Below are 26,993 nucleotides of genomic sequence, written 5' to 3'. Positions count from 1 at the left end.
GAGAGTAAGAACTGGGATTTCTGGGACAGGGAACTGATCTACTTAAGCCTGAACCTGAGCCTGATCTGCAAAACAAACATAGACATCATGTTAGTTTGATTAGTAACCCCTTTCTGCTCTGTGCAGTCATAGCTCCTGCTTCCCAAACTAGCCCCAGACATACCCTACCTGTAGGAACTACCTGCACATCCAACTGGAGCTCAACCACTTCCAGGCTGGGAGCACTGACATGGTAAGACAGGGCTGGCATTTTAAATGGGGAAGGCAAAAGTGAGTCCTGCAGAGAGGGATGGTAAGACAGCTGGTGCCCTTCATGTGGCCTGGCACAGGTTAGTCACACACTCCAGAGGGACAGGAAAGAACCCTTTGGGAAAGTCAAGACCAGGTGGGGGTCTTGAAATTGATATACAAGGGGGAAATCCTGATGTATGGGCTTCCTGCATTCCTAAAGAACAGCCTAGATTCTCTCCTGACATTTCTGGCAGCACAAGCCAACAGACTGGTCAGCAACCAGAACAGCACGCACAAATGGCACAAGTATCAAGTCAAAAGGAGCTCTCAGGCTGAATATTCCTACCTGTTCTCAGGCTACAAGGGACACAGAAAGGTCTAAAACCTGGCCTAAGGAACAATGAAATTGAGAGGAGAACAACTAGAGGAGCCGAGGACCAGTACCTGCTTTGTAGTGTTTGTGGAAATGGGGAACTCCATCTTTAGACTATAGGCATGAGAATGGAGTCTGTCAGCACCCTCTCATAGTTAACTCAAATTGTCTGCTGAGGGGACCCGCCATACCATGGTAAATTCCTAACAGATGAAGAACAATGGCAGCTACTCTGCAGAGATGCCACTGTTTTCAAAATTCAACTCCTTTCTGACCAGGATGAGCAAGAAGTCTCCTGCCAAGGCTATGATTCCCCCATGGTTCTTGCAGGAAAGATCAGGAACACAAGCACTATGGTATGAACAGAGACTTCTTTGGAGCCTACATGCCCAGAACAAGGAGATTTTTAATAAGGATCAACATCTGTGCAAGTGGAGAACAAGGTGAACAGAGAGAGTGGTCCATCTGTCTGGAGAAGAAAGAAGTAACCAAGTGGTTATGATGCTGCACTTTTAGGACTGAACACTGGACCCTCTTCTTTTTCAGGACAAAGTACTGACAGCAGAATTACTTCTGTGAGATACTGTTTATGTAACTCTTGATAGAAGTATAAATCTATTTCTCCCTTTATCAGTGCCCTACCAGCTACCATCCTCAAGGGGAAAAGGAGCAGGGCTGTGAAATACAACTAATCAGGGTTAATTTGGTGTTTAATTTCACAGTCTCATCACTCTAAAGGATAAAAGGGTAAAGCTACATATGCTCTATATGCATTCTGAGGCTACTCAATCCCATGTCCCACATACCACTAGGAAAAGAGACAAACAGCACGACTTAAAGCAGAACACAAAGAAATTAAACTTCCTATGCACATGCCAAAATTATGAGTTATAGCTGGGCAAGTCCTTGTATCCAAACAACACAGATATCCAAGGACTTCAGTGTGGGCTCAGGGTTCCTCACGGTGTCCAGGACAATGTGCACAAAGCAGCCAAGGAGGAGACTCTTCCACAACCATTTATGCTCAGAGCAGTCCTTCAGATCAATGGCAATAGCTCCAAAGGAAATTACAGGAATAGGAATATGGATTTCCTCAGAGGAAAGTTCTAGTTCCTGGCTACCCCCTGAAGTAACAGCTCCCAGCCTGTCACTTGGCTTTCTATGGATGCTTAGATGTAAGTGGTGGCAGGTGTCAGACAGGTACTTAGCAAACAAACTCTAAGGAGCTCCAGATCTTTAAGGAACAGCCTTTCAGCTGAGAGACCTTATTGCTTAGCTGCAGGTATGGCTTTGGATGCCCTATCACTCAGGGAGAGGCAGCCAGCACAGCACTCAATTAGGAGTTATGTGTCCTTTGAGAAGCTGCCTCTGTGCCCTTGCTCAAGGCCCATGCCTGGCTCAGATCTTCCACCTGCACTGCTGCCCCTGCCTGGCAGAACAGAGCACACAAACACAAGACTCTTGTAAAAAACAGCAAGTGCTGTGACTGTCAGCACTTAAAAAGTCCTTCCTAGCAGAGGAAAGAACAAAATTAAGGACACTGTGGCATAACAGCCAGGCCAAAAAATCCCCACACACAGCTCAGTGTCTGATGTCTGAGTGGCCAAAAGGCAGAGCAGGTATGAAGTGACAGTTCTTCAACCTACCCCTCTAGACTGCAGCATCTGCTGGTTTGAGGACTCCTCTGTGTGCCAGGACAATTACCTTTGTGCTTCCTACTCCTCAATAAACTCCTCTCTCAGCAATTTGTCCACTGGTGCTTTGAACAGGTGCAATTCACAGATCGACAGCAGCTGATAGCAGCCAGTTGTGTGCCTCAGCTGCAGCACTTTCCTCTCTATTTCAAAACAGCCATTTGCTACTTTTATTTCCTGATCCTTCTTTTCTCTATCATAGAAAACCTCTTTAGGAGACCTGCCCAGTTTCCTCTAGCATTACTCTCTCATCTCCCTGCTGAACATACAGGTTTAGAGTATTTCCGTAATTTTTTTAGTATTTCTTAGCCAATTATTCTCTCAGGCAAAGAGCTTCCCTCTTCTCCAAAGGCAGACTCTGTAACAATAGATTTTGTGAAGCAGGATTGTTCTGCAAGGGGAAAAGAAAATTCTTCTGCCCTTAGTCTGTACTTCACTTTATCATTCTTTTTATTTCTTTCACTGAGATTCACCACAGGTTTTAAGTAGGCTTTCTTACTTTTAACAGCTTCCTTATCCTGATGTGAACTCAAAATGTTTTGTTATTGCTGCTACAGTTTTGTTTCCAGCTTCCTCAACCTTTTTTTTTCCCAAAGGTAAGAGACAGCACTTGCTCTGACCATTTAGTAGGAAACTCTAAGGCAAAACTCTTTGAAAATGTTTGGGGCACCTGGCTGCCACTTTAAGCTTTTTTAAAAAGAAGCTTCTTAATTATTTTTGTTGCTTTCTTTTCTAAAAGGAGAATACCATCCATTATGGTCACTCCATACAAAGCAGCTCTTAGTGACAGAATATAATTCAGCACTGAGTATGTCCAGGACGTGGTTCCAAGAGCTGCTCCTCCCAGGCTGTGACTGGTTACTCCACACAGCACTCCTGCCTCTGTCACCACACTGATCTCCCTCAGAATGTTGTTGGGAGTTGCCAACCTGAATGAGCAGATCAAATACTGTGCTTTTTCAAGTTCAGCCTGGAGTCACAAAAGTTGAAGGAATTCTGTGTTAATTAACTAATCCAATTTGGCTCTATGTTGCCCTCAGTGTTAGCAATACGCTCTGTAAATTTAAGCTACTGTTTTCCTTATGGAATTGGTCCTTCTCCTGGAACACACCTTGCCATCTCTGCTCAATAAAGATCAGGTGTTAGATGAGGCAGGTAGGAAGAGCAGAGGACTTCCCTGTGGATCACACTGCCTGTGCAGGACCCATTCCCCAGGAAAGACCAACTGCCTGAATTTTGGCAAGATGTGCAAAGGCCCAGACTGGTAACAGGGTGGGGATTTCTCATGGGAGGATGGGGCAGTGAAGGAAAGCACAGGAACTCTGTGATATCCTATGACCTGCTGCCATGACAGAGAAGCACCCGGGCAATACCAAGTCAGCACCCAATGCTGATGGTTCAGACAAATCAAGACACCCACAATTTCAGTCTCTCTTACAGGTCCTGGTGGGGGAGCAGGTACACATTTAGTAAAGTAGTTCTGACTGGCAACTATTCTTTGGAGATGAGTTCAACTCCATTTATCAAAGACCAAGGAACCCCACTCTGTGTGTCAGCAGTGGAGCTCTGTGGGACAGACACTGTTAAGAGGGGAGCTGCAGGAACACATACTTTTTGACAGTTATCCGCAAGGTTATCTAAAGAATACACAATGCTCCACAGTAGTTAACAGGTGAAGCTTAGCCAGGGTTTTCTGGCATGGGGACAACTGATGAGCACTCCTTACCACACAGAGCAACATCCAACACAGGAGAATTTCTTTAAGGACACTGATAGGGCCAATTACTGGAGCAGATTACAATGAAGTATGCTCAAAGGTAGATTTGATTCACTTAGAAGACACTGCTCGGCACTGGGAAGCATTAAAGGGATAAGAGGCTGTCAACATGGAAGAATAAAATATTTAAAAGGCAATACATCAAAGAAGCATTTTAATAGCTTAATTTATACTGGCTTTGTATGATTGATTGGGTTGAATGATGGTTCCACTGGCTCTTGGACTGGCTGTAATACTATCAGCAGGAATAATATCAGCAACAGAGGCCTGCGGAGCTGCTGAACCAACCCAACTGTTCAGCACTGAAAAAGGAACAGGTTTGTAGCAGGGTTTAGTAAAAGAAATCTGTCTAGACTCCTTGACCTTTACACTTTGAGTACTTTGCAGCCATGAAAGTGTGTTACCATAAGTTCTGGCCCTGCTTGGGAGTGGTGGTCTCAGCAGGCAGGTCTGTGGTGAGCATGGAGCGATGCAGCTTGTTCCCTCGGCCGTCACTGCCTGTGCTCTTCCGCTTCTCTGCAAAAGAAAAACACAGGCTCAGGAAGATTCCTGAACAGCATTCCTACTATTCCAAATACATAAAACTAGTTTAACTTTTTAGCTGTATACTGACAAAGCACTTTGAAAACCAAAGGAGGTAAAAACAGCATGGATTTTTATTTCTGAGCATCTCAGATAACACTCTGAAATAAATTTAAATCTTTGCTCATTCAGGCCTTCAATTGTTAAGTTTCCAAAGGAATGTGCTGAAATCCTGCCCATTGGCTGCAGCAGCAGCTGAGAGAAGAAAACAGCTGGAAGCAAGGAGTTGATCAGGAACACAGCTGGTCAGTATTTGAAACAGATCTTGCAAGAAAATATACCCACAGAGGAGCCGGGAATGATACACCTCTGGCTCAGTCAGTCTTAAAGACACAGGTGGCTGTAAAGGTACACCTGGATGAAGGATCTCAATGTAGGTTTGCCCTGTTCTATTCCTCTGCAGGTGTCTAGTTTGCTCCTTGTCTAAGACAATCCTAGCAGGTGAGGGCTTGGATCTAACTCCATAAGATCTCCCATGCAGGACTGCTGTAGATGGACTCAGGGCCAGAATGTGATGTTCCAAAAGCAAGAAATGATCACGACTGAAACTCAGTTGAGTCAGATTATTGCAGGATCTTCTGTCCCAAGTACTACTTCCACATGGAATTGTTAAGTTTCCTTCTGTACAGATAGATTTTTGTCCTGTTTAAGCTTGCAAGGCTCCAAGTCAGCCAGGCAAAATCACAGAAGAAGCACTAGAAGTTCAGCAAGTCCCTTGCACCTAACCTGCACATTTAGCAAAGGTGAAGAGCAGGCTGAGAGTAAGTGCATGAGGGATGTTTGCCAAAACAACTTCAATCAGCAAAGCTGTGCGTATCTAACAGTTCCACAGGCTGATCTGGGACTCTTGGCAGCAGCGGAATATCAGCACTGTGAAAGACATCCTCACTCTGCAGCACAACTAATTGTGCAAGAATTTGGCAGCTGCAACTCAGCAGGGTCAGGGTGAACCAGAGGCATGATACCAACTGACATCAACCATGCTTCTTGAAGGAGAGGAAACTGTATGCCATGGTCCTTAGGTGGAACACTGCAGGCAAGTCTCCAGACCTGCAGCAGTAGAATGGAAATATCACCAGCACCTCCTTTGTGCAGGCTTCTAGAGTTAAAAGGAGGCTTAAATCAGAGTATCCCCATGAAAACACTTGGACTAGACAGTTCTTTCACACTCATGACTCCATTTGAATTGTCAGAACAGAGGAAATACCCTCAAGAGACCGTACCTCCAGGGCTGTAGTCCTTCTTCGAATCTTCCTTTTTCTGGTGAGGAAGGGTAAATCTGTAGTCTATACTTTCATGTACCCAGCCTTTCTCAATAAACAAGCCAGGAACCTCATCTGAAAACAGCCAGTACCTGTAAGAAATGTGTGTTATTAGGTACCTGTCTCCTTTTCTGGCTAGTATATACATACTATATGTATAGTATATACTGTATATACATACATACACTTTTATTTGTATTGAGTGGAGAAACATTTGTGTGCTCAACTCATTAAAAGCTGAATGCATGCATATCTTTATGTTAACCCAGCTGAGAAATAGGGAAAGCTTTGCTTAGAATCCATTCCAAGAGCATGCTTGTCCAACAACCATGGAGAAAAAAAAAAAAAAAAAAAAAAGAAGGTAACAAGGTTGCTGAGTACCCAATGCCAGCACTTGAACCTTCACTGGTCCTGACCTCCATGGGAAGGCTTCAAAAAGCTGGACACGTAACCAGCCGCTACGTCCCACATACACAAATACTTTCCACTTCTATCTCCTCTGCAATTCCATACACCCTTCCTATCAATCCCTTTCTGGAGGATGGTATCTGACACAGTCTTTCTCTCAGGGCAGAGGTGGAAGCTCATGGTCATTTCCTCTCCCACCTGTTGTGATTCCTGTCAGTGCCAACTGGGGTCCTGCGCATCACCAGTTTGGCTTTGGCAATTCCATCCTGGAAAGTTTTCTCAGCAGCAGCTTTATGCCTCCGGATTCTTTCTTCCTCTGCTTCTTTCTCCATCCTCACTGTTAGAATCAGCAAAGAGCAGCATTAGCTTTCCTTTATTGTATCCAGACATCAATATTTTACTATACCATGGGAGTAAAAAAAGCAGTTTTATTGGGGATTTTATTAAACATTCTTTACGACCATACACTCTTCAGTTTACTTTCTGCCCATCATAAAAAAAACCAAAAAAACAAACAAACAAAAAAAAAACAACCCAAAAAACCCCCACAAAAAAAAAAAAAAAAAAAAACCCAAAAAAACCCAAAAAAACCCCACAAACAAACAACCAACCAAAAAAACCACCAAAAACAAACAACCAAAAACTAAAAAAAAAAACCCCACCCATATGGCTATATATAGAAGTAGTAGTTAAGTTGTAAGGATGGACTGGGTTGAAGAAGCCCTGGATAAAAACCCTCATATCACAGAATCATGGAATGGTTTGGGTTGGAAGACACCTTAAAGATCATCTTGTTCCAACCCTGCCATGGTCAGGGACACCTTCCACTACACCAGGGTGCTCCAAGCACTGTTCAGCCTGGCCTTGGACACTTCCAGGGATAGGGCAGCCACAGCTTCTCTGGCCAACCTGTGCCAGGCAAGGTTGGATGGGGCTTGGGGCAATCTGGTCTAGTGGAAGGTGTCCTTGCCCATGAAGCGGGGGTGGACCATGATCAACTTTAAGGTCCCCTCCAATCCAAACCATTCCGTGATTCTTGGTCTCCCAGAACAGATACTCCCACATTCCAGCTAAGGTGCAAAAGCCACACTCCGTGAGGGATGCTTATCCCTCACTGTTTCAGAAGGAAAATAACAACCTAGATGAGCTACATTGTCCACTTCTGTCCGCCCAGCATCCACATTTACAACCAATAAAACCCCTCAACTGTAATTCTGAAGTGTTCTCCCTTAACATCTATACTCCTCAAGTAGCACTACTTACACAGAGACAAGGTCTGGTGTCGCAACTCGTGATTTAGAGAGGTTTGAGTGGACAGTTTATATTTATACAGCTCCATAACTAATTCTTTAAAGTGAGAAACACTAAACTCAGATTTATTGCCCAAATCCTGATCTGAGAGAAGGGCTGCTGGCAACAACCTGACCAGGGGAACAGCAGCAGGGTCAGCAGCAGCAGTAGGAACTGATTTTAAGCAGGAAGTATCTCCTCTGTACCCAAGAACCAGATGATGTTTGGACATAAGACAAATTTTTGGTTATCTTCTGTTCCCAAAACAAATACTGTGTTGCCCAACCTCTATGGGCCTGCCATAATTAGAAAGGTACTGAACAAAAGACACCCACAGATAAAAAACTAGAAGCAGGTATTGGTTTTTCTTAAATATACAAAGTTTAAGCTGCCACAGGAACCACAGAAGATGAATTATAAATCTCCAGTGAGCAAATTCCTTAAAACCAGACAAAGCTTCTGAAAACAGGCTGTCATTTTTGCCATAAAGTTATTCCACAACACACAAACACTCTACTGACTAGGTAATTTTTCTTACCTCTCATTTGTATTTCTTGTTGCTCCCTCTCTTTCTTGGCTTGGATGGCAAGAAGGCGCCTGCTCTTCACAGCACTGATCATATCATCGGCTTCGATTTCCACCCGGTGCTCTATTTTCATAATTTCGTGTTTTTTCTTTTCATTTCTTCCCATCATATGCTCTTCTTTCCCGTTCTCCTTCGTTTTAGCCACCATTTCTTTTCGCTTCTGTTTCTCTGCCCTCTTTTTGTCATTCTCCTCCTTCAGGACAGCCAGGCGCTCTTTCCACAGCTCAGCCGAGGCCTGCTGTTTGGCCTCCACATGGTCTTGCACTGAGTACGTCATTAGGATCCGGTGACACAGCGCTCCAAGGATCCGCAATTTCTCTTCAGGAGTCAGCTCAAAGAACTCCGATGTCTCCAGTTTCTCCAAAAACTCATCCTGTACCTCATTATCCTCGAAAGCTGCTGAATCCTTACTTTCATCTACATTATCTGAGACCTCGCTTTCCTCTTGTACATCTGACTTGCGGAGGCACAGGCGAACCAACTCGGAAGCGGAATGCAGCGTAAGTGGGATTTCAGAAAGTTTCATTCCCAGCTCAGCATAATCCTCAGCAATTTCATCCTGCAGCAGGGTCTGCAAGAGGATGACCAGTACTCTGTTCAAGTACAGGAAGCCTCCCTTTTCTGCACATAGGGCTTCCATCAGGGACACTGCTGTGATGGGATACTGAGCATCTGGCATCAATAACCCTGAGTAACAGCTCAGGAACTCCACCACCATGGCCACATCCCCAAAAAGTGTGTTAGGAAGCCCCTCTGGAGTATCAACCAGTTTAAAAGTAGGCAATGTCTTCCCTTTCAGATCTTGGTCCTCAAATCTCCTCTGTTTTTCCAGTTTTTCCTTCATTTCTTTCTCCTTCCGCTCCTTTGCTCTTTCCTTCAGTTTCTCTTTCAGCTTTTCCCTTTTCTTCTTCATGTACTCCTTCCGTTGTTCCTCAGTCATGGTGGCCCATCTCTTCCTGTGTTCCAGGAGCTCATAGCGTTTCTGTACCAACCCTCGTAAATCCTCAGGGAGACGGGCACGGTCCTCATTGGAAAGCAGCCGAGCTGTTTTGGAGATGATGCAGGAAAGAGCACTTTTTTTGTCTTCCCGGTCTTTGTTTTCTTTGTAATAGGCAATGAGATGGAGTGCTGCAGGAGGCAGATGTTTCTGGGGTTTCCTGGAAGATCCAGGGGTGCCTCCAGAATTCCTGGGAGCCCTGGACACCTTAGTGGTACCTTTAGCCATGTCCAGCAGTGTCATTTGTTTCATTTTCATCTTGGGGGTCTTCAAACCTTTCCTGGGAGACTTTGCCTTCCCTGATGACTTCTGCCCATTCAGAACCCTTTTGCCTCTTTGCTTTTTGTCCAAGGATTTGTTGTTGCCCTTTCCTAGTCGGCTCCTCTTTGGAATGTGAAAGTTAGAACCAAGTTTAGTAGGTGACACAATTTTCATCACCTCTTCCAGCTCCTCTTTAGTACAATTTGAGTTCTTAGAGTTTTTCACCTTCAGCGGAGAGCCAATTATAGACTTTTCCAAATGCACATGACACCACAGGGTTGGACTCAGTGGCTGTCCCAGTGAAGATCCATCTGCTTTGGATTTCTTAGGAAGCTTTCTGTCAGGCGACCGAGAGCTCTTCCTCTTGGTTGAGGGATTGAGAGCCATATACTAAATTAAACAAAGAATTATTTTGTATAAATATTGAAAGGTAAATAAAAGTTACCTAGATCTCTTTCTGTCAATTATTTTTTCCCATGTTTTAATGTTTGTTTCTAATGAAATTGCTCATTGCATTAAGGGTAACAGGCTTCTGCAATCATAATCAGAGTCAGAGAATGGCCTGGGTTCGGAGGGACCATAAAGATCATCTTGTTCCAACCCCTGCCACAGGCACGAACAACTACCACTAGACCAGGTTGCTCCAAGCCCTGTTCAACCTGGACTTGGACGCTTCCAGGGATGAGGCAGCCACAGCTTCTCTGGGCAACTTGTGCCAGGGCCTCATCACCCCCACAGGGAAGAATTTTTTCCCAATATTCAATTTAAACCTACTCTGTGTGAGTTTGAAGTCATTCCCCCTTGTCCTGAACAAATATTTATGTTCTACTTTTAGAACAACACTTGACAGTCTATGAAAAAGTGAGTTTACTGAATGGACAAAATAGTATTTTCTACACCAGAAGCTAATTTTAAAACAGCACATTTCATGGTATGGTATTTAGTTGGTTAATATTATATTTGGCTGGTTAGCACTAAGGGCTGGAAGAACCCACTCATGCTATGTATGTATTCAGTACTAAATTTGTAGTATCTGCCATCACTCAATGCAGCCCTGTATATGAACCAGGCCTAATGAAATCACATGCATCCAGGTCTTTGGCCCAATACCTGACACTACCACATAAAGACTGTAACTCTCCCGTTTCTCTTACACCAGGAAATCATGTCTTTACTCATAGACAAGTAATGTAAACCATTAGAAAAATTAAAGGTAGTTGCATCTCAAATTTTCTAAGCAGACCACTGTTCCAGATGTTCAAGCCATGTCACCTCTCAAAAGGTCAACCTTCAAAAGTCGGCTTTCCTGCTCTGCTTCTCTCTGGATTTAACAGATGTGTGGAATTGGCACTTGGGGACATGGTTTAGTGGCCTTGGTGCTGGGTACAGTTAGGCTTGATGATCTTAGGGGGCTTTTCCAACCCTAATGATTTTGTGATTCTAAAACCCAACCAGCACACTGAGGTCTCTGCCAAGACCCAAGGAATGGGTGGCAAAGCAAAGCAGGTACTTCTAGGAATTCTTACCTTATGCGGGTCAAGCAAGAAGTCACTGAATTTACTGGGGAGAGAGTACTTCTTCACTAACTCATCCTCCACAACCCACGGGGCGTTCTCACACGTGCCAGCACGTAGCGCGTTGTGACGGATAAAGTACCTCAGGATCTCCTTGTTGGGAGGACGCTCTGTACGGACTAAGCTATCTGCTGGAACGTTGCTGATGATCTTGGAGATAACAAACAGACACACTGTTAATGATTAACTTCTAACCACATTATAAATACAGATCATATGCCTATAAGGAACTATGATCATTGTACTGCTTTGTGTCCAAAAACTCTTTGCTCATTCAAAGCTCTCTTGGAAAGACTCAAACCAAACAGAATTTGCAGAACTGAGACACACAGAGATTGGTAGGAGGATCAGATAGCTAAAACAGGTAAAAACCATAAGTTTATGATACAGATTTTTTCCCAAAGCCCACTGTTTTATCTCTGATGTTCCTCTAGCTTGTGCTTACTACTGACTTTAAAGCTTTTACATATTCATGTTTGATTTTTTTCCTGAGACCAAAGGAGCACCTCTGCACATACTACTCTTTGAGGTCAGCACTGCCTGACTTGTCAAATTACCAAAGGGTAGACAAAAAGCACGGAGCAGTGCTGCAGCCACCCAGAGCTTCCCAAAGCACTGCTACCTCCAACTCAGAGCAGCTTGGTCAGGACAACAGCAACAACTGCCACTTATGATTTCACTGGTTTCATGAACTGCAAAACCAGAGATGAGGCACTTAAAAGCAACCACAATAAAGCTATGGGACTGAGTGTGTGCGGTACCAACTGTTTCCATGCACAAAATCTAATTTACAGATAGAAACAGGCTGGTCAGCCTCAGACAACTATCCTGCTTCCAGTGCCATGACTCTGACAGAAAGTACTACATTGTGCTGTATAATCACCGGCAGTGATTAATTAAACTTGCATATTCATGTTATAATAGAAAGGACACAAGCAGACAACTCACCTTATCTTCATTCTTCAGTTTGACATCGTATTTGTGTGGCAGGAATTTAGGTGGGACCCACTTCCTTTCTTCCTTCTTCAACGAAGTGGGAAGCTTTCGAGGAGACCTACGTGCTCGATCATCTGATAAAAGAAGGTGAGACACGGTCTTATTATTACAGTAAAAAAAAAAAAAAAAAAATCCAGACCACCACTGGATGGGGCATCCTACTTCTTACTTCTTGCTATCTGTACAGTGTTTGGTTAAACTAGAACATTAGGAATATAACCTAAATGGATTTTAGAAATAGCTGGAAGATACAGGCTGGGAATGGAGGCCCAGACCAGTTCTGAACTAAGGAGGTAACACCTATCTTCAAAGAGTACAAAGGACCATCTTCATTTAAATCCATCTCTGCAGACAGTAAGCTGCAACCACCTACACAAAGGTAGAAAATGTCTATAAGATTTATGAAGGGGAGATATAACCCAACCACTAAACCTGCTAAGGGAACACCTCAAACAGCCCTGGCTTCTTTGAAATAGTTCCATGGCAGGAATCACTGACTTGGTTTTGTCTTAAGAAGAAAGCAATCTCCAAATGTTTTTATGTTTGTGGCTACCACAGAATCATGGAATAGTGTGAGTTGGAAGAGACCTTAAAGCTCATCTCATTCCACTCCCCCCTTCATTAGACCAGAGACACTTTCCAGTAGATCAGCATGCTCCAAGCCCTGCCCAACCTGGTCTTGGACACTTCTAGGGATTGGGCAGCCACAGCTACTCTGGGCAACCTGTGCCAGGGGCTCACCACTCTCACAGAGAAGAATTTCTTCCTAGGATTCAAAGAAAACAATAAAGCAAGCATGAAGGATGAGAGTAATAATCTACTTAATACATAGAGAATCAAAGTAGATGTTAAACCTAAATAAAACTTAAGAATATAGATCTCAGAATCACATAATAAAGCACTGAAGCTCCAGCATCATTATACCTAACATGGTATAAACCCAAGTGACCTCTTCTTTTGTGATTTACTGTCTAGATTCCACAAATAGGGATGGCTATATGGAATTCCATCAAACAGCACCTGGGTATTTGGGTGAGGAAGAAATTACTATCCATTCCATCCTGAAGTTAATTTTAAAAAGCCAACTTCATTTATTGTTGCATTCTATTGTAATAAAACATACATTTATCACAACTCTTCCTACTGGAAGAGTTCAAAGCCACGTGGGTGAAGCTCTTAGGAAAATGGTCTAGTGGAAGGTGTCCCTGCCCATAGCAGGGAAGCTGGAATGAGACCATCTTTAAGGTCCCTTTCAACACAGCTGATTCTGTATGTCTAAAGCATCTATATTGTGTTGTCTCTTGTATTCACTTTATTTTGGATTGTCCAGAGTAGTACAGGTTCCAAGTCCAGCTCAAGCTACAGAACCATCCTTCAGCAGCACAATTTTCAGGACAATCTAGCCTTTCCTTGCTCCAGCAGATTTTCCAGAGTTCATTCCCATAGCAACTAAAAATGTAAAGTTACTTCAAACACAAATGATGCAACAAAGCTGGTATAATGCCGTATTTTTAGTTTCTGAAGCAGAGCAGACTCCTAAGCAGAGAGACTGAAACTACCTTTCTCTGTTTCATTTCTCTTCCAACAAAACCAGCAAGTTTGACACAAGTATTAATAGAACTGCCAAGGTTTGCTCTGTCCCCTCTTACAAGCACAGGCACATAGAGCTCTTAAATCACAGTTATACAGAGCCTGTTACTGCTTCCAGTTACTCACTCTGGTGTAGTGACTTCAACCCACATCAATGGCCACATGTGACCATTATTACAGAGAAAAAATCCAGGTCAGTGTCACCAGAAACCCCCAGCCTCTGTGGATGCAACTCAACATTGCCTACTTCCATAGTCTGCTGTGCAACTGTAAGAAATGCTACGTAATTATATTAACACACTGTGGATGAATTTGTGTCAGTGATCTTACTATGAGCCTATGTTCTGTTATAACCCAGAATATAAAAACATTAGCAATAAGATAGCCTTTTAGTAACAGCATATGTACAAGGAAAAGAAAAGAATGCATATTTACTGCTTAGGTTATGACTCTGCCAGCATCTTGAGGTGAAAAATGTTGAGGTTCATCTTTCCCAGGAAGGGGAGGACAGTCCCAGCTTCCAGAGGTGACTACATACAGGCCAGAACCAACTGAGTCAGGGACTGAAACAAGAGCAGGAACCCTCATTCCATGCAGTATCTGATCTTGGAGTGCTGCACTGGCAATGCCCACAACTGCTGGAATACCACACACCAATGCCCAAAGGATCATGGTAAATATTTTTTAAACATCCAGATCCAAAATTGCTGCTGTAAATTTGATCACTGAGCATTTTTGAAGTAAAAGGTACTTCCCATGCCTCTTATGTGGCATCTCGAGAGAATCACCACTCAATAAAAAACACATGTATAAATAAATAAAGCATCATTAGCCCCTCTCCAAGCACAACCCCTGTTTCCAGTGATGTGTATATGGCCAGATTGTTTCTGAAACACCTTTTTTTGCTTTCTGATTATACAGAACACTACAATGAAATCAGAACAGCTCGTAACAGTACCCATCAAAAACAGCTGACAATTTTTAAGCTCAGGACTAGACCTTGCTATGACTTCTTTTCCACTTTTGACTTCACTATTTTCTTGCTGGCCTATTTTCAAAGTTTCCTCTTCCCCACATTGGAGAGGATTACACAACTTTCCTGAATGCTGGAGTCACTATTTACAAACGCCAACAGTTTATTCATTTATGAGACTTGAAAATAAAGCTCTCCAGGTTACAACTATGTTGTGGGATCGGGATAGGTTTGTTTGAAAAAACATTTTGTGATCTGTTTTAAAGAATCTTATAATTCCATTTTAAGAAGTTACACAGGACAAACTTAATGTGTTTGTTTGGGTTTTGGTTTTTTTGTTATTGTTGTTTTTGTGGGGTTTTTGTTGTTTCGTTTTTGTGGGATTTTTTTTGGGGGGGGTTAGGTTGTTGTTTTTTTTCCAACAATACTTCCTCAAGAGTCAAGAAAAGCTTTGGACAGCACTACCTATCTCTGCACCAAGAAGAGAATATGAAAGAGGAACAAGCTTTTAAAGGATGCTTTATTTCGAATTATTAGGGAAAAAAAAAAGATTTTATTTCAACATATGAAAATTGGAAAGAGAATAAACTAAAAGTAAAAAAACCTCATTTTTTATTATAACCAGAGACAAAGAGTTTATCTCTGACTCCAAAATAACACACTTTAGAAACAGGGAGGTTTCCACTGAGGATGAGCACTGCAGCCAGAATTTTATAACTCTGAACGAACCTTTGCTGCTCCCCTATTTTTTTTTTTAATAAACTTGTTATACTTTAGATGTTTATACATTTCATGCATTGCTTTTGGTATTACACCTTAGAATGACAGCACATTTTTTTTTCCTTTAAATCAGGCAAGAACAGCTGAAAGCCAACAGCACTGATGCTCCAAAAATTCACCACTGGATTTTCACCATATAACACTGTTTAGACATTAACAGCCCAGCACCAAGATGTAAATTTGATTACTGAGCAAACTCCAACACTCACTGCCAGGTGCTACCTACTGCCATGCTGTCTCTCTACTTACTCATACTATCCCTCCTGCTGTCATCCTCCTTCAGCATAGCTTCCTTCTGGTTGTCCTGGGCTGCTCGGCTGGAGTTCTCCTTGTCACTGGACGGAGAATCACAAGCTCCATCAGATTTTTTTTCCGAGGCCTCTTCATCAACTTTCTCCAGGGGATGCATTTTCACAACTTTTACTGGTAACATTTTCTCCTTACCAACCTGCATGGAAATATTGGTGAAGATTGAACTTGAACAAAACAGGTGAGCTAAAGGGCTTTAACACTATGAAGAAGGGAAAAATACCAGCTAAGACGACCTAAAAGCAAAACTCCCAACCCACAGTGTTTTCCAATGCTGCATCCTCAGCCTAAGGACACAGTATGTGCACAACGTGCAAGTGTGTTCTCAGCAACCCCAGTTTAGAGACTATGTCTTAAACACTGCTCACACACATTAACTCCTCCCCATTTTCAAAAAGTTGGAGTTTTCATCAACATTCCCAGTTTTAGAGGGAATTTTCAGATCTTTATGGTCTTTTTAAAGATTTTTAAGCTTTGACTTCAGGCTCCATTTGTTTCAGACTACTGTTCCTTCTGGCAGTGTGTCAAGTGAAAAGATTATGACAGATGATAATTTTTAATTTCTTCTAATTAAATCATGCATTTATATATAAACAGATCATCACATATTTAAGCAGTATAACAATTTTATCTGTTTCCCATGCACACACGTATCAGTCATTTTTTTGCTTGCTATTATTCCAGGATCATGGAATGGTTTGAGTTGGAGGGCCCCTAAAAACCATCCAGTCCCAAATCTCTGCCATGGACAGGGACACCTTTCACGAAGTATGGACTACAGAACCACTTTCCATCCAAAAGCAGGTGCTGTCACTGGGATTCTATAGAGAATAAATTTTCACATCCTTCTAATAACTTGAGCGGCTAACATATTCTTCCCATCTCTTACCTTTAGCTATCTGGAATTAGCCCTATGCAGAAGCTCAGGATAAAATGGAAAACATATCCTTACCTCAAAGTCACACTCTTCACCCACTGCAAATTTGGTCATGATCTCCAACCAAGCTGCATCCACCAACTTTTCCAACGACACAGTGTTGTGGTGGACTATTTCCAGGACCAGTTTCTCATACCAGATAGGAAACTCCTCCTTTAAGCTGAGCAAGCACAGGAGTTTTTGTTATTTAAGGGAATAAAAGCTCAAGTGCAAAGTACCCTCCCATTTCTCAATTCCTTGTGTTAACAGCCACAGGGACCTTCAAGGCAGATGCTCCATTAGCAGGCAAACATCCAAGGGCTTTTTGCTCCCCCCCTTCCCCAGGTGTTAGCTGGCATGAAAATCCCAATTGCCCTGGTCCTTCCCAGAAGGAATACTGTGAACACTGAGGAAGAGCAGCACTGAGTGTGAACCCTTTCATGATGGTTACTACTGTTTCTCTATTAGATATTAAATATAGATCAAGATTACACAATTATCCTGGGGCTTCATTCACTTACTTCATTTACGCTTCATTCATTTACTTTAAAATGCTTGTTTGCAGTAACACCAAGAGTCTGATAAAGATTTAGTATTTCCTTCTCCCCCAACAGGCTGCCAGCGCAGTAAAGACAGGGGCAGGTTTACACAATCATATTATCTTGCTAGAGAAAAATATCTTGTGTGTTTCACACGTCATGATCTTCAAACTTTTCCATTCAAAGAAAAGAAAGTACTGCGACATTAAACTTCCCTTCTTCCCCTTCTAAAAGCTGACCTCAGGAAGCTGGCAGGGACACTAAGGCATATGTTGCATAAAGCCTTCTGGCTAAAAAGTCCATTTCAAGTTACCATAAGGAGGAAAAAAATACTCCATTTTTCCAAAGCACTTTCATCTTCCCAAACTCCAGGATCCGTGGCTGAGAGCCCTCAGTTATATGTGCTGTGTTACAACTGCCATGAATAAATTTATCCCTTTAGCAACCTGTCTAAATGAACTTTTTTTTCCAGCTTAGTGTCAGGTATTAAAGCAGACAAACTACCTGGGAAGCTTTTCATCCCGTTTCAAAGAGACAAGACCAAAATCTAATTTCACAGAATCTTCCCAGACCCCACCCCCCCCTCCATATTAGAGGGACTATAGCTAAATCTCTAATTGAGAAATTTCCCATTTCTATTTCATTGACATTTCTTAATGTTTCCAGAAGCGGCCAATCAATCCAACATGGACAATCAAAAGAAAGTAGCAGCAGACCACTGAGTTTTGACTCAGGATTTTAAGTTTATGGAGCTGCCTCTGCACTTCCCCTGCCCTCTCAAACAACAACACCAGGGAGCAAAGCCTGAAGGCAGTAGAGCATCACCACTCAAAGAACTACCACCGAAGGACTATTAGGAAATGGGCTTCTTATTTGTTGGCTTTAAGGTTGTGGTTAACCACAAATGATGGTGAATTTCTCCTTAGGAGAAGGCTGTGAACTCTTTGCCAATGGATCAGAAACATGAAGAGAGGCAGCAGAAAATTCCACCTCTTAGGTGGTACCACTGACATTCTCCACAGTTTATATCCAGGAGAAAAAAAGTCACAGAAGTCCAAGTCATCAGTTGACAGAATGGAGAAATACATCACTTGTTTGGCATAATTCCTACAATTTGGTAATCATACAGTAAATTATATGTGTTGGTTGAGGCAAGGACTTGCACCTTTACAGAAAATTCACTTCTATGACAAGGGCCATGCTGGATCTCATCCAAGGATTCCTGTGGGCTAGAGGAAGAGGTCAGGGCCACAGCAGCCCAGAGGAACACAATTTGCACAGAACAAGGACTCTGTTTCAAGTAGAGCAGATTCCCCAAAATCTCACTACATTTTTTTTTAATTAGTGCAATGACTCTAATGCAGATCTGGAGAAAATAATTACAGGTGCGGACCTGGCTGATCTCAAACACTTCAACCAACTCCTTTTATTCTATTTTGACAGTATATTGTTCAAGATTTGTCATCTTTCCCTCTAAAATATTCCCAACACTCCAGGGGCTTTAAAATATGCCAGGTGCCATATGCTGAACTATTTTGGTTGAAGTAATACCAAGATACAGCACCAAATAAGTAAATTACCCAATTGTATTAGTGATGGTTTAAAATTTGGACTTAATTTGCTTTCAACTCCAGAATCCCCGGATCCCCTTACCTCACCTCACAAACTAGCCACACATTCCCAAGCCCACTCCTACATCCAACACCTAAAAATAGGCACAAACCGACATCTCCACCAGTACTTACAGCTCAGCAACCTCCTGCTCCTCCTCCCAAGCCTCTTTGTGTGTCAGCTGGCTGCTTCCTGTGCTCTTGCACGTCCAGATCCGCTCGCTGTATCGCTCTAAACGTGCTTCGTACTCTCTGTACAAGTGGCAGCTCAGGAAAACAGGATTTATGCAGTGGAAAGCACAATCACCATAGCACAAAACAGTAAAATTTAATTAAACTCTTATGACTGGAGTGTACAAAGGCTAAGGGGAGCCTCAGTACAGTCTGACCCCGTGACTACCATGAGGATGCTGTGCTAAATCAAATGTGTTGATGCTTTCTGAGGCCCAAAATGCCTGTCCTGCTCATCTTGGCACAGAAGATTCCACACCACCAATAGCTCAGCTGCACTGCACAAGGGGAACACAGATGGCTGAAGGTTTCACAGCATTGCTAACTTACTTTTCAGCTTTTCCAGTCTGATATACTGGAAAACAGCACAATCAATGTCACAGGCACATGCAGGAAGTACAGCATGGATTGCTGCTAAATTCCTGGCAATAACTGTTGTGGCACTGCTACGACTAATGCCTTATGGCGGTGTTACAAAATCCAGATGCAAATTACCAGGCTACCCATCACCCCAATCTTTTGACAAAAGCAAAAAACAACCTAAACCATTTGAAACTGAAACCCTTAGAAAGGCCATTTTTTCCTTTAGTTTCCAACATGAGGAGCTCTCTCACCAACAACATCACCTGCTTCATGGAATCCCAGAATGGTTTGGGTCAGAAGGGACATTAAAGTCAATCTCGTTCCACCCCCCTGTCATGGGCAGGGACTACACTAGGTCACTTCAAGCCCTGTCCAACCTGGCCTTCCAACACTTCCACGGCTTCTCTAGACAACTTGTGCCAGGAGCTCACCATCCGCACAGCAAAGACCTTCTTCCTAGTATCTAATCCAAACCTACTCTCTTTTAATTTGAAACCATACCCACTGGTCCTGTCACTTTATGCTCTTGCAAAAAGTCCCTGTCTTTCTTGTTGGCTCGCTTCAGGTGCTGACACTCCTGTGTCACAACCTGCCTAAAGGTTATGTTATTCCAGGTGGAATTACATGATTAAAGGGTGCCTGGGCAAGCCACTGGGGTGCAGAGAGCAATAGCTACTCTGCTGTGAGCATCTTTGGCTGCTCTCCCTGTTCCACCTGAGTGGCCATTAATAGTCAGGGTAAACAGAAAGCAGCTACTTCACACTCACTATGGACAGAAGATGCACAGGCACAATTATCAGTGTGGTGTAAATCCACATCAATTGCCCTGTGATCAATAACTCATGCCTTCTAATGGGAAGAGGAGAAATTCTAAGAGAAGCAAGAAAAGCACCTTTTGCTTCTCCTGCATATGCCCTCCAGTGGCAAAGCCAGCATGAACCATAAGGCACACTGGGTACAGCCACAGCTCAGCCCACTGCCACACCAGCAACGATTCGCAGAGCCTTGTGGGAACAGCAGATTGCTCTACACTCTTGCACAGGCAGAGCCACCAGCTACAGCACAGCACTCGGTGTGTCTCACACCTTTTGCCATTCAAGAACACTGTAGTGTGACCAAGAAATCTTTTTTAAGATTCCTATTAGGAATTACAACTCCAGCAAAGCAAATTTCCTTAAATGTTTCCTCACAGCTCCAAGGTAAAGCATAACAAGGTACAGCAGCTGCATTATGGGTGTTGATGCACAGGTAACTTGCAGACACAGCAATCTTGCCCTGTGATCAATGCAAGGATATTAACCACGCACTATGCAAGGATATTAACCAGGAACAGAGTCAACTCCAGAAGAGTCTGCCACAGTACTCCCTTTTCCTGAAGCACACTGCAAAATCCAGCAGAAATCCCATGGCCTCCCAGCTTGTCCTGCTTTGGAGTCTCCTGCTCCTCAGCAGAAGAAAAGACCGGACAAGTTATCACCCCACTATTATTCAAGCCGTCTGGCCCATTCTTACCCTCCTTGGGGTTTAAAAGATGCTAAATTTTTCACAGAAACAAGAGGTTCTGTGGTTCAGGGGCAGGAAACATGATCATTGTGGTGGAGCAGTGTCGGAACCCAAGGTGTCCCTCAGACACTCTTGGATGTTCCAGGATGTTTAAAGGATTTTCCCTTAGTTTTGCTTGTGTGTTGTTTGTGAAGTGTCTGGTAATTGGTGGAGTGGGCTCTGAGAAAGAGCCATTTAAAAAATTCAACACATACAGAGCTTTATTCAACCGCATATAAAGTGTTGCACCTGCCTCCCCCCTTTTCTGTTTATCACTCGAAATCTATCCACGAAAATATAAAACAAATGCAAAACAGCATCATCAAATTGCAAGAAGTTACAAGATCCTAGTGGGATAATTTCATCAATTTTTTTAGTCTCTCACCATTGTAGAGGGAGCTTTTGAAAATAGCATTTTATATTCTTATAGGATTTCTAGTTCTTCTGCTTGTTCTGCCGTGCATTTTTCTATGCATTCGGCGGGTCATGGACAAAGTGGCAAGACAAGTTTTCTTGGTACAAACAGGAGGGGGAGATGTCGGAACCCAAGGTGTCCCTCAGACACTCTTGGATGTTCCAGGTCCAGGTCAGAAGCCTCTGAGACCCTGGCAGGCAGCCGGAAACCCCTGTGGTTTTGAATGTGACCCATGGAACAATTTACCAACCTTGCAGGAAGAACAAGAAATCACAAAAGTTTAGATATTATAATAGAAGTAGTCACAAAGTGAAAGGAAGGATTTTTAAGTGCTGTACAAGGGGGTTTTAAGCCTTGTACAGAGGGGTCTGAGTTTTGTACATAGGGTCAGAAGTTCTAAGATGGAGGGATTTGGGCATGCCCTGTCCTCCTTCTTTCTCCTTCCTATCCTTCATATTCTTAGTGATGTTAACACTCACAGATTAGAGTAGAAAGTCACTGTTCAATATAGGTGATAGGCATTGGGGAAAAACTATAAACATTTAATACGTAATGTGTGATATAAAAGATGGCACCAGCCCCTTGGGCAGAGGAGATGGAGGGAGACGCAGAGGGAGAAGGAGTCAGAGAGAATGCCAAGGAGTGTGTGTGCCTTGAGATAACATGCAATAAACTGCCTTAAGACTGGACAAGACTGCTGAGTCTTTCTTTGAAGGCATGAGTTAGAAGAGAGACTTTACCACCTCCCGGGGTCACCCCAATCTGGAGGAGAACCTGACAGAGCACAGGCAAGGAAAAAAAAAAAATAAAAAATCACAGCTTATCTGCAAAGTCCCACTGACCAGCCCAAGAGTGCCACTGTGATGCCTATTGTAGTGATACTGAGGTAGGAGAGAAAAAGAAATATAAAAAATTAAATCAAACAAGAAACCGGGAATCTTCTTTGAATTTACAGCAACTTGGGACTGCAACAGGTTGCCCAGAGTAGCTGTGGCTGTCCCATCCCTGGGGCCAGGTTGGACAGGTCGTGGAGCAACCTGGTCTAGTGAAAGGTGTCCCTGCCCACAGCAGGGAGTGGAACAAGATAAGCTTTAAGATCCCTTCCAAACCAAACCATTCTGAGATTCTATGATTCAATTAATCACTTTAATAATGACTAAGTTGCAACCATAATAGTATTTATTCCTGTGCCTTTCCCACAAAGAACAGCATTAAAACCAAATCCAATCCCCACAGCAGACAGGAGCTTAAATGCAGGAGCAGGAGTCACCTCCAGCTTCATCCAGCAATCCCTCTGCATTCTCCCCTTGGTTTCCCTCTGTGTATCTGTGGAATAACTGAATGACATATTTTTTTCCCCTAACATCACTTCTGATATCAGTAGGGAGATCCAAGAGACTTTTCCCTATGAACTTTTCCCTTGTACACACCTATGAAAACAGGCTTAACCTTACCATATCAGGACTCACATTTCCCAGACAAGCCTGGAATTTAGAAGTAACAGAGAGGGTCATTCCCTGTTCAGCTCAGATCTGCCTCTTCCATGTAATTTAATTCCACCTCCAGCTGGTCAGCTCATCTAACACTGACCCTGGACACACACCTTACCTAGGGCTCGAGGCTTGTCCCACAGTGTTGACCCTACCTTTGTGCTCTGCCAAGACCTCCAGGTCAGGTCCTGCTTTGAATTCCTGGGGCCAGCACAAAGCCAAAATGCAGGAGGATATTTCTTCAAAGTTTACTATAGCTTAAACTTTCCACTACATATACACTGTTTGTCTTCTCCAATCAGACTGGAAACAAACCCTAGAAATTTCAGATTGTTCAGCAGGTCTGATCCAGGACTGCAAGTCATCATGCCCCTGGTATGCCAAAATCAACCCACCTCTCTACACAGCTGGAGCCTCCATTGCCAAAAATTCCCAACACAGGAATGAATTAAAAATCCTGGATGCAAGCTACTTGTGAACATTGCCCAAAAAGCTACAAATAACATATATATTAAATGAAGCAACTGACTAGCCACTGTGTAGGTGCTAACATATCACATCTGTTTCCATCCCACTGCAGATCACCTAATGCTGAAAGACGGCAAAATTAAAGTACAAACAAAATTACAGTAGAAAAAAGGGACCTTTTTAAAGAAAGAGGTTTAAAAGTTAGCAAGCTAACCACTGCACAAAACAACTGCTGACAGAATAAAAAGTTTACTTCTTCCTCAGTTAGTAATTTCTGGGAGAGCACTAATATCAACTCCAAAAAAGTTTTACTGTATCTGAATTGTCTGCACTTACATTAGCCAAGAAGGTAAACTTCCCAGAAATGTGGATACATTTATAAGGATGTGTGGCAAAGTTCTTCTGCAATTGGGAGTGTGACACAACAGTGCCTTGGTGCTGCCACCTTCCAGGCAGAGTTTGTCTGGCCAGTATCACATGTGAGGATGTGAGCAGCAGCCTTTAACCTGCCAAACCCAGCCCAACTCCTCTTCTTCCCTGCGCTGATACCATACAGAAGCATGAACTAAAGACAGCAGGCTTTTATTCAGAGAGGAGACAATACAGCTTCCCAAAACTGGAAGTTGAGGGAAAGCTTTGGCTGGAACAGCCCAGGGCAGCTGAGCTCTCTGAACTCAGCATATCTCCTGATCCGGCACCAGTTTTCCAAACCATGCTGCGCAAACCCACATGCCCACAGCTGAGCTGACTGTCCACCAGGGTACACACTGGGTATTTGGGAGACTGCAGATGTTCAGCATCCACTGCACTGGTGACAGCACTGTACATGTGCAAAGCATTTTCCTGACACTTCAGGTAGCTCAGAGCACACCCCACTGAGCTACTGCAGGGATGAATCTATCCCTGGCTACCCCATGATCCGCCATCCCCACACCCACAAGATTAGCGAGACCAGAGGCTTTGCCAGGATGCAAAGGGTTCAACACAGCAGGACTTCTCTTATAAGGTTTTTGCAGGATTTGGCAGTCAAAGGAAACAGCATAAAGCTACAAAGGAAAAAGAGGCCAAGTAAACACCTGAACTCTGCTGACCAGCATATTCCACTCCCACTGCTGCAAACACTTCCACAACACACGCCCAAGGGGAAGATGTCTCTCCTCATGCACACCACCACAGTCTCCATTTTTTGTGTGACCCAATCTGCAGCAGCTGCAAATCCTAACAATAAAAAAAAGCTTTAAGAAATTTTGATGTCCTTCAAATGCCTCTCTTGTAGCTGTGCAGTACAAGAACTTACACAGTCTTTAGGGGAAGAGCTGATGAATAATTTTTAAAGATAGAAAACAATTCAGGAGACTACATTCTGTCAGGTCTTGGCATAAATAACACTATGTGAAAACTCAGGTACCTCCTGGCACACTCTCAGGAGGCCCCTCCCATCTTCCAGAGCCACTCCTCCTCAGCACTATCTGTGATAAATGGAAGTGACCAAAAAAACCCTCCAAGTCTTCCTTGGGTAACATTTCCCTCCAGCTCACTGGCTCATTTGCAATTTTCTGTTCCACTTTTGGCCTAGCATATATTATACACTGTAAACAAGGCAAAGCAGAAACCCAGCATTGCTTGGTTTCTCTTTTTAGCCTCATGACGTCTGTCTGCCAAGATGAACTTTCTAGAACATGCTAAGCTGCCTCCCACAGCACCCCATTAAATACTTCCTCCAAGAAAAGAGCATCTCCCCAGAACCTCAGTGCTTGTCTTGGTTTCTTCTTTCCTTCTAACCCTACAGCTAACACCCTCCCCTCTCAGGATGAGAAACTAGCATTTCCCCCCCCCCCTTAATTTTAATACCACCCAAGTGCTCACAGAAACACGTTTTCCACCTACTCACTAGATCCACAAGAGCCACCCAACAAAATGGTGCTCTCAGAAGGAGCCTCAGAACTCCCCTGTGTTGTTCCGACAAGGCAGATGGCCCTTAAAGCCATGTCTTCTTTTATAAAAGTAGTATTTAGGCTTAAACTCATCTTTTTGACCACTGATCACTCCTCACAGGGAAAGAGAAAGAACTGCCTGATCAGGTGGATGACTGAGCTACTTTCAGTTTGCACACACCAAAAGAGCAGGTTGGCATCACAGACTGCATGTTTTCATTTGAAACACAGTTAAAAAGCAAGTCTCCAACACTCCACCTAATCTTGTTTTACTGGAGTGAGTGTATTAACAATGCCTACCTGCACTCAATAGATGCATCTTCTCTTCAAAAGCCACCTAATCCTTCCTAGAGGCTTCCTCTACCTGTTCTGTTCACTGCAGAAACATGACATTCTTTAACACAGGGGCTATGGAAGTTCTGGAGCCCCTCTGTCTTCCACACTGCCAACACCTCCTTCCTATATTCACGCATTACCTCTCACTTAGAGCCAATCCTTAGTTCGCAACTCAGATCCTGATTTCTATCACACAAACACCAACCCAGCCTTCTGAAGCAGCAAGTCTGCACGTTACAGCGCCGAGATCCTGCCCCTTCAGCCCTGCTGCGGGCCCGGACAGTAATTCTGCCGCCGCGCAGCTCTGTCAGTCACCAGCCTGGCCCAGGGCCACTTCCTGCGATCAAGGACTGTCACACGCAGGGAAAAAAAAAATTTAATTGTTTTTTATGCAAAAGCAGCCCAGGAAGAGATACGCTCAGAACGAAAACCCGGGATGTACACAGCGAGAGCTCCTGCCGCTGTTTTAATTCTCCAGAAATTAACGACTGCGGAAGCCTCCGGTGCCAGTGGCTCCTGGCCCGCGGGACCCCAGCTCCAGGAGTGCGTGAATTGCTCTCATAGCCCGCTTTGACGGTCCCCGTTAGCTCCGCTCCCCGCCCGCTCCAGCCCCGCGGAGCTGCTGTCCCACTTCCTCCGCCCGCCTGGAACAGGCTCGGGAGCTCCTCAGGGAACAACGACCCCACCGAGCCCAGGGCAACGCCCGCCGCGCTGCCCTCACGGTCCCTCTCCCCGCCCTACCCCGCCACTGCTTTGTTCGGCTCCACCGCCCCGACCCCCCCGCGCCCCGGTGTGGCGGATACTCGCGGGTGCGGAAGGCCTCCTGCGTGTGGGGGATGACGAACAGCTCGCCCGACTCCCCCGGCGGCAACGGCTTAGCCAGCGGGAACGGCTTGCGGCCGAGTAGCGGCGCCATGGCGGTAGCCGGTGGGGCCCGGGCGGGACGGTTGAAAAATGGCGGGAGATTCCGCTCCCCCTCACGGCGGGCGGCGGGACCGGCCCCGCGCGCGCGCCCCTACCCTGCCGCCCCGCCCCGCAGCGCCCACCCCCTGCGCCGCGGCGCCGACAGTCTATTGGCTAGACGCCCGCTCCGCCGGCTGCGGATTGGTCGCACAGCCGGTCGATCGCGCCGCCTCGCCCCGCCCCGCCGGCGCGGCGGGGTGAGAGGTCGCGTTATGTAAGTGGCGGCGCAGCGCGCGGCTCCATTTTGTCGCCCCCCGTTATCCGCCCTCCCCCCCTGCCGCGAGACGACCAATCACAGCGCACTCCGCCCCCTCCAGTCCCCTGGCTACCAATCAGAGTGCGTTCCGGCCACCGCCCCTCCTCGCGCCCATCCGGGTACCCCCGCGGGGCCGCGAGCCGGGCTTTGTCCTCCGCGTCTGGCGCGGGGCATTGTGGGAGTGCGGGGAGTTGTGTGGCGGGCGCAGCCGCTCTCGGGGGAAGCCTTGGGCTGCGCCGCGCCGCCT

At 44.5% G+C, this 26,993-nt stretch overlaps 1 protein-coding gene across 3 annotated transcripts in view; it reads right to left on the bottom strand.

Moving 5' to 3' along the window:
* The window catches only part of BAZ1B (bromodomain adjacent to zinc finger domain 1B), a 44,678-nt gene extending 18,147 nt beyond the window's left edge, over nt 1–26,531 (bottom strand). For all 3 annotated transcript variants that reach the window (XR_008440203.1, XM_053995960.1, XM_053995961.1), the window contains exons 1-10: nt 26,331–26,531; nt 18,884–19,000; nt 16,636–16,780; nt 15,624–15,822; nt 11,984–12,105; nt 10,988–11,185; nt 8,156–9,851; nt 6,526–6,664; nt 5,881–6,011; nt 4,480–4,591 (exon numbers count right to left, since the gene is read on the bottom strand). Coding sequence is in view for 2 of the 3 variants with exons in the window: in XM_053995960.1 (XP_053851935.1) it covers nt 4,480–4,591; nt 5,881–6,011; nt 6,526–6,664; nt 8,156–9,851; nt 10,988–11,185; nt 11,984–12,105; nt 15,624–15,822; nt 16,636–16,780; nt 18,884–19,000; nt 26,331–26,443 (2,972 nt within the window). In the remaining variant the exon portion in view is untranslated. The remainder of the gene's footprint in view (nt 1–4,479; nt 4,592–5,880; nt 6,012–6,525; nt 6,665–8,155; nt 9,852–10,987; nt 11,186–11,983; nt 12,106–15,623; nt 15,823–16,635; nt 16,781–18,883; nt 19,001–26,330) is intronic.
* Between the last annotated feature and the right edge of the window lie 462 nt (nt 26,532–26,993).

The sequence above is a fragment of the Vidua macroura genome, chromosome 20 (genome assembly GCF_024509145.1).
Source record: "Vidua macroura isolate BioBank_ID:100142 chromosome 20, ASM2450914v1, whole genome shotgun sequence".
Classification (NCBI taxonomy): Eukaryota; Metazoa; Chordata; class Aves; order Passeriformes; family Viduidae; genus Vidua; species Vidua macroura.
The sequence above is the reverse complement of the archived record's forward strand: the minus strand, read 5'-3'. Positions and strand labels throughout refer to the sequence as shown.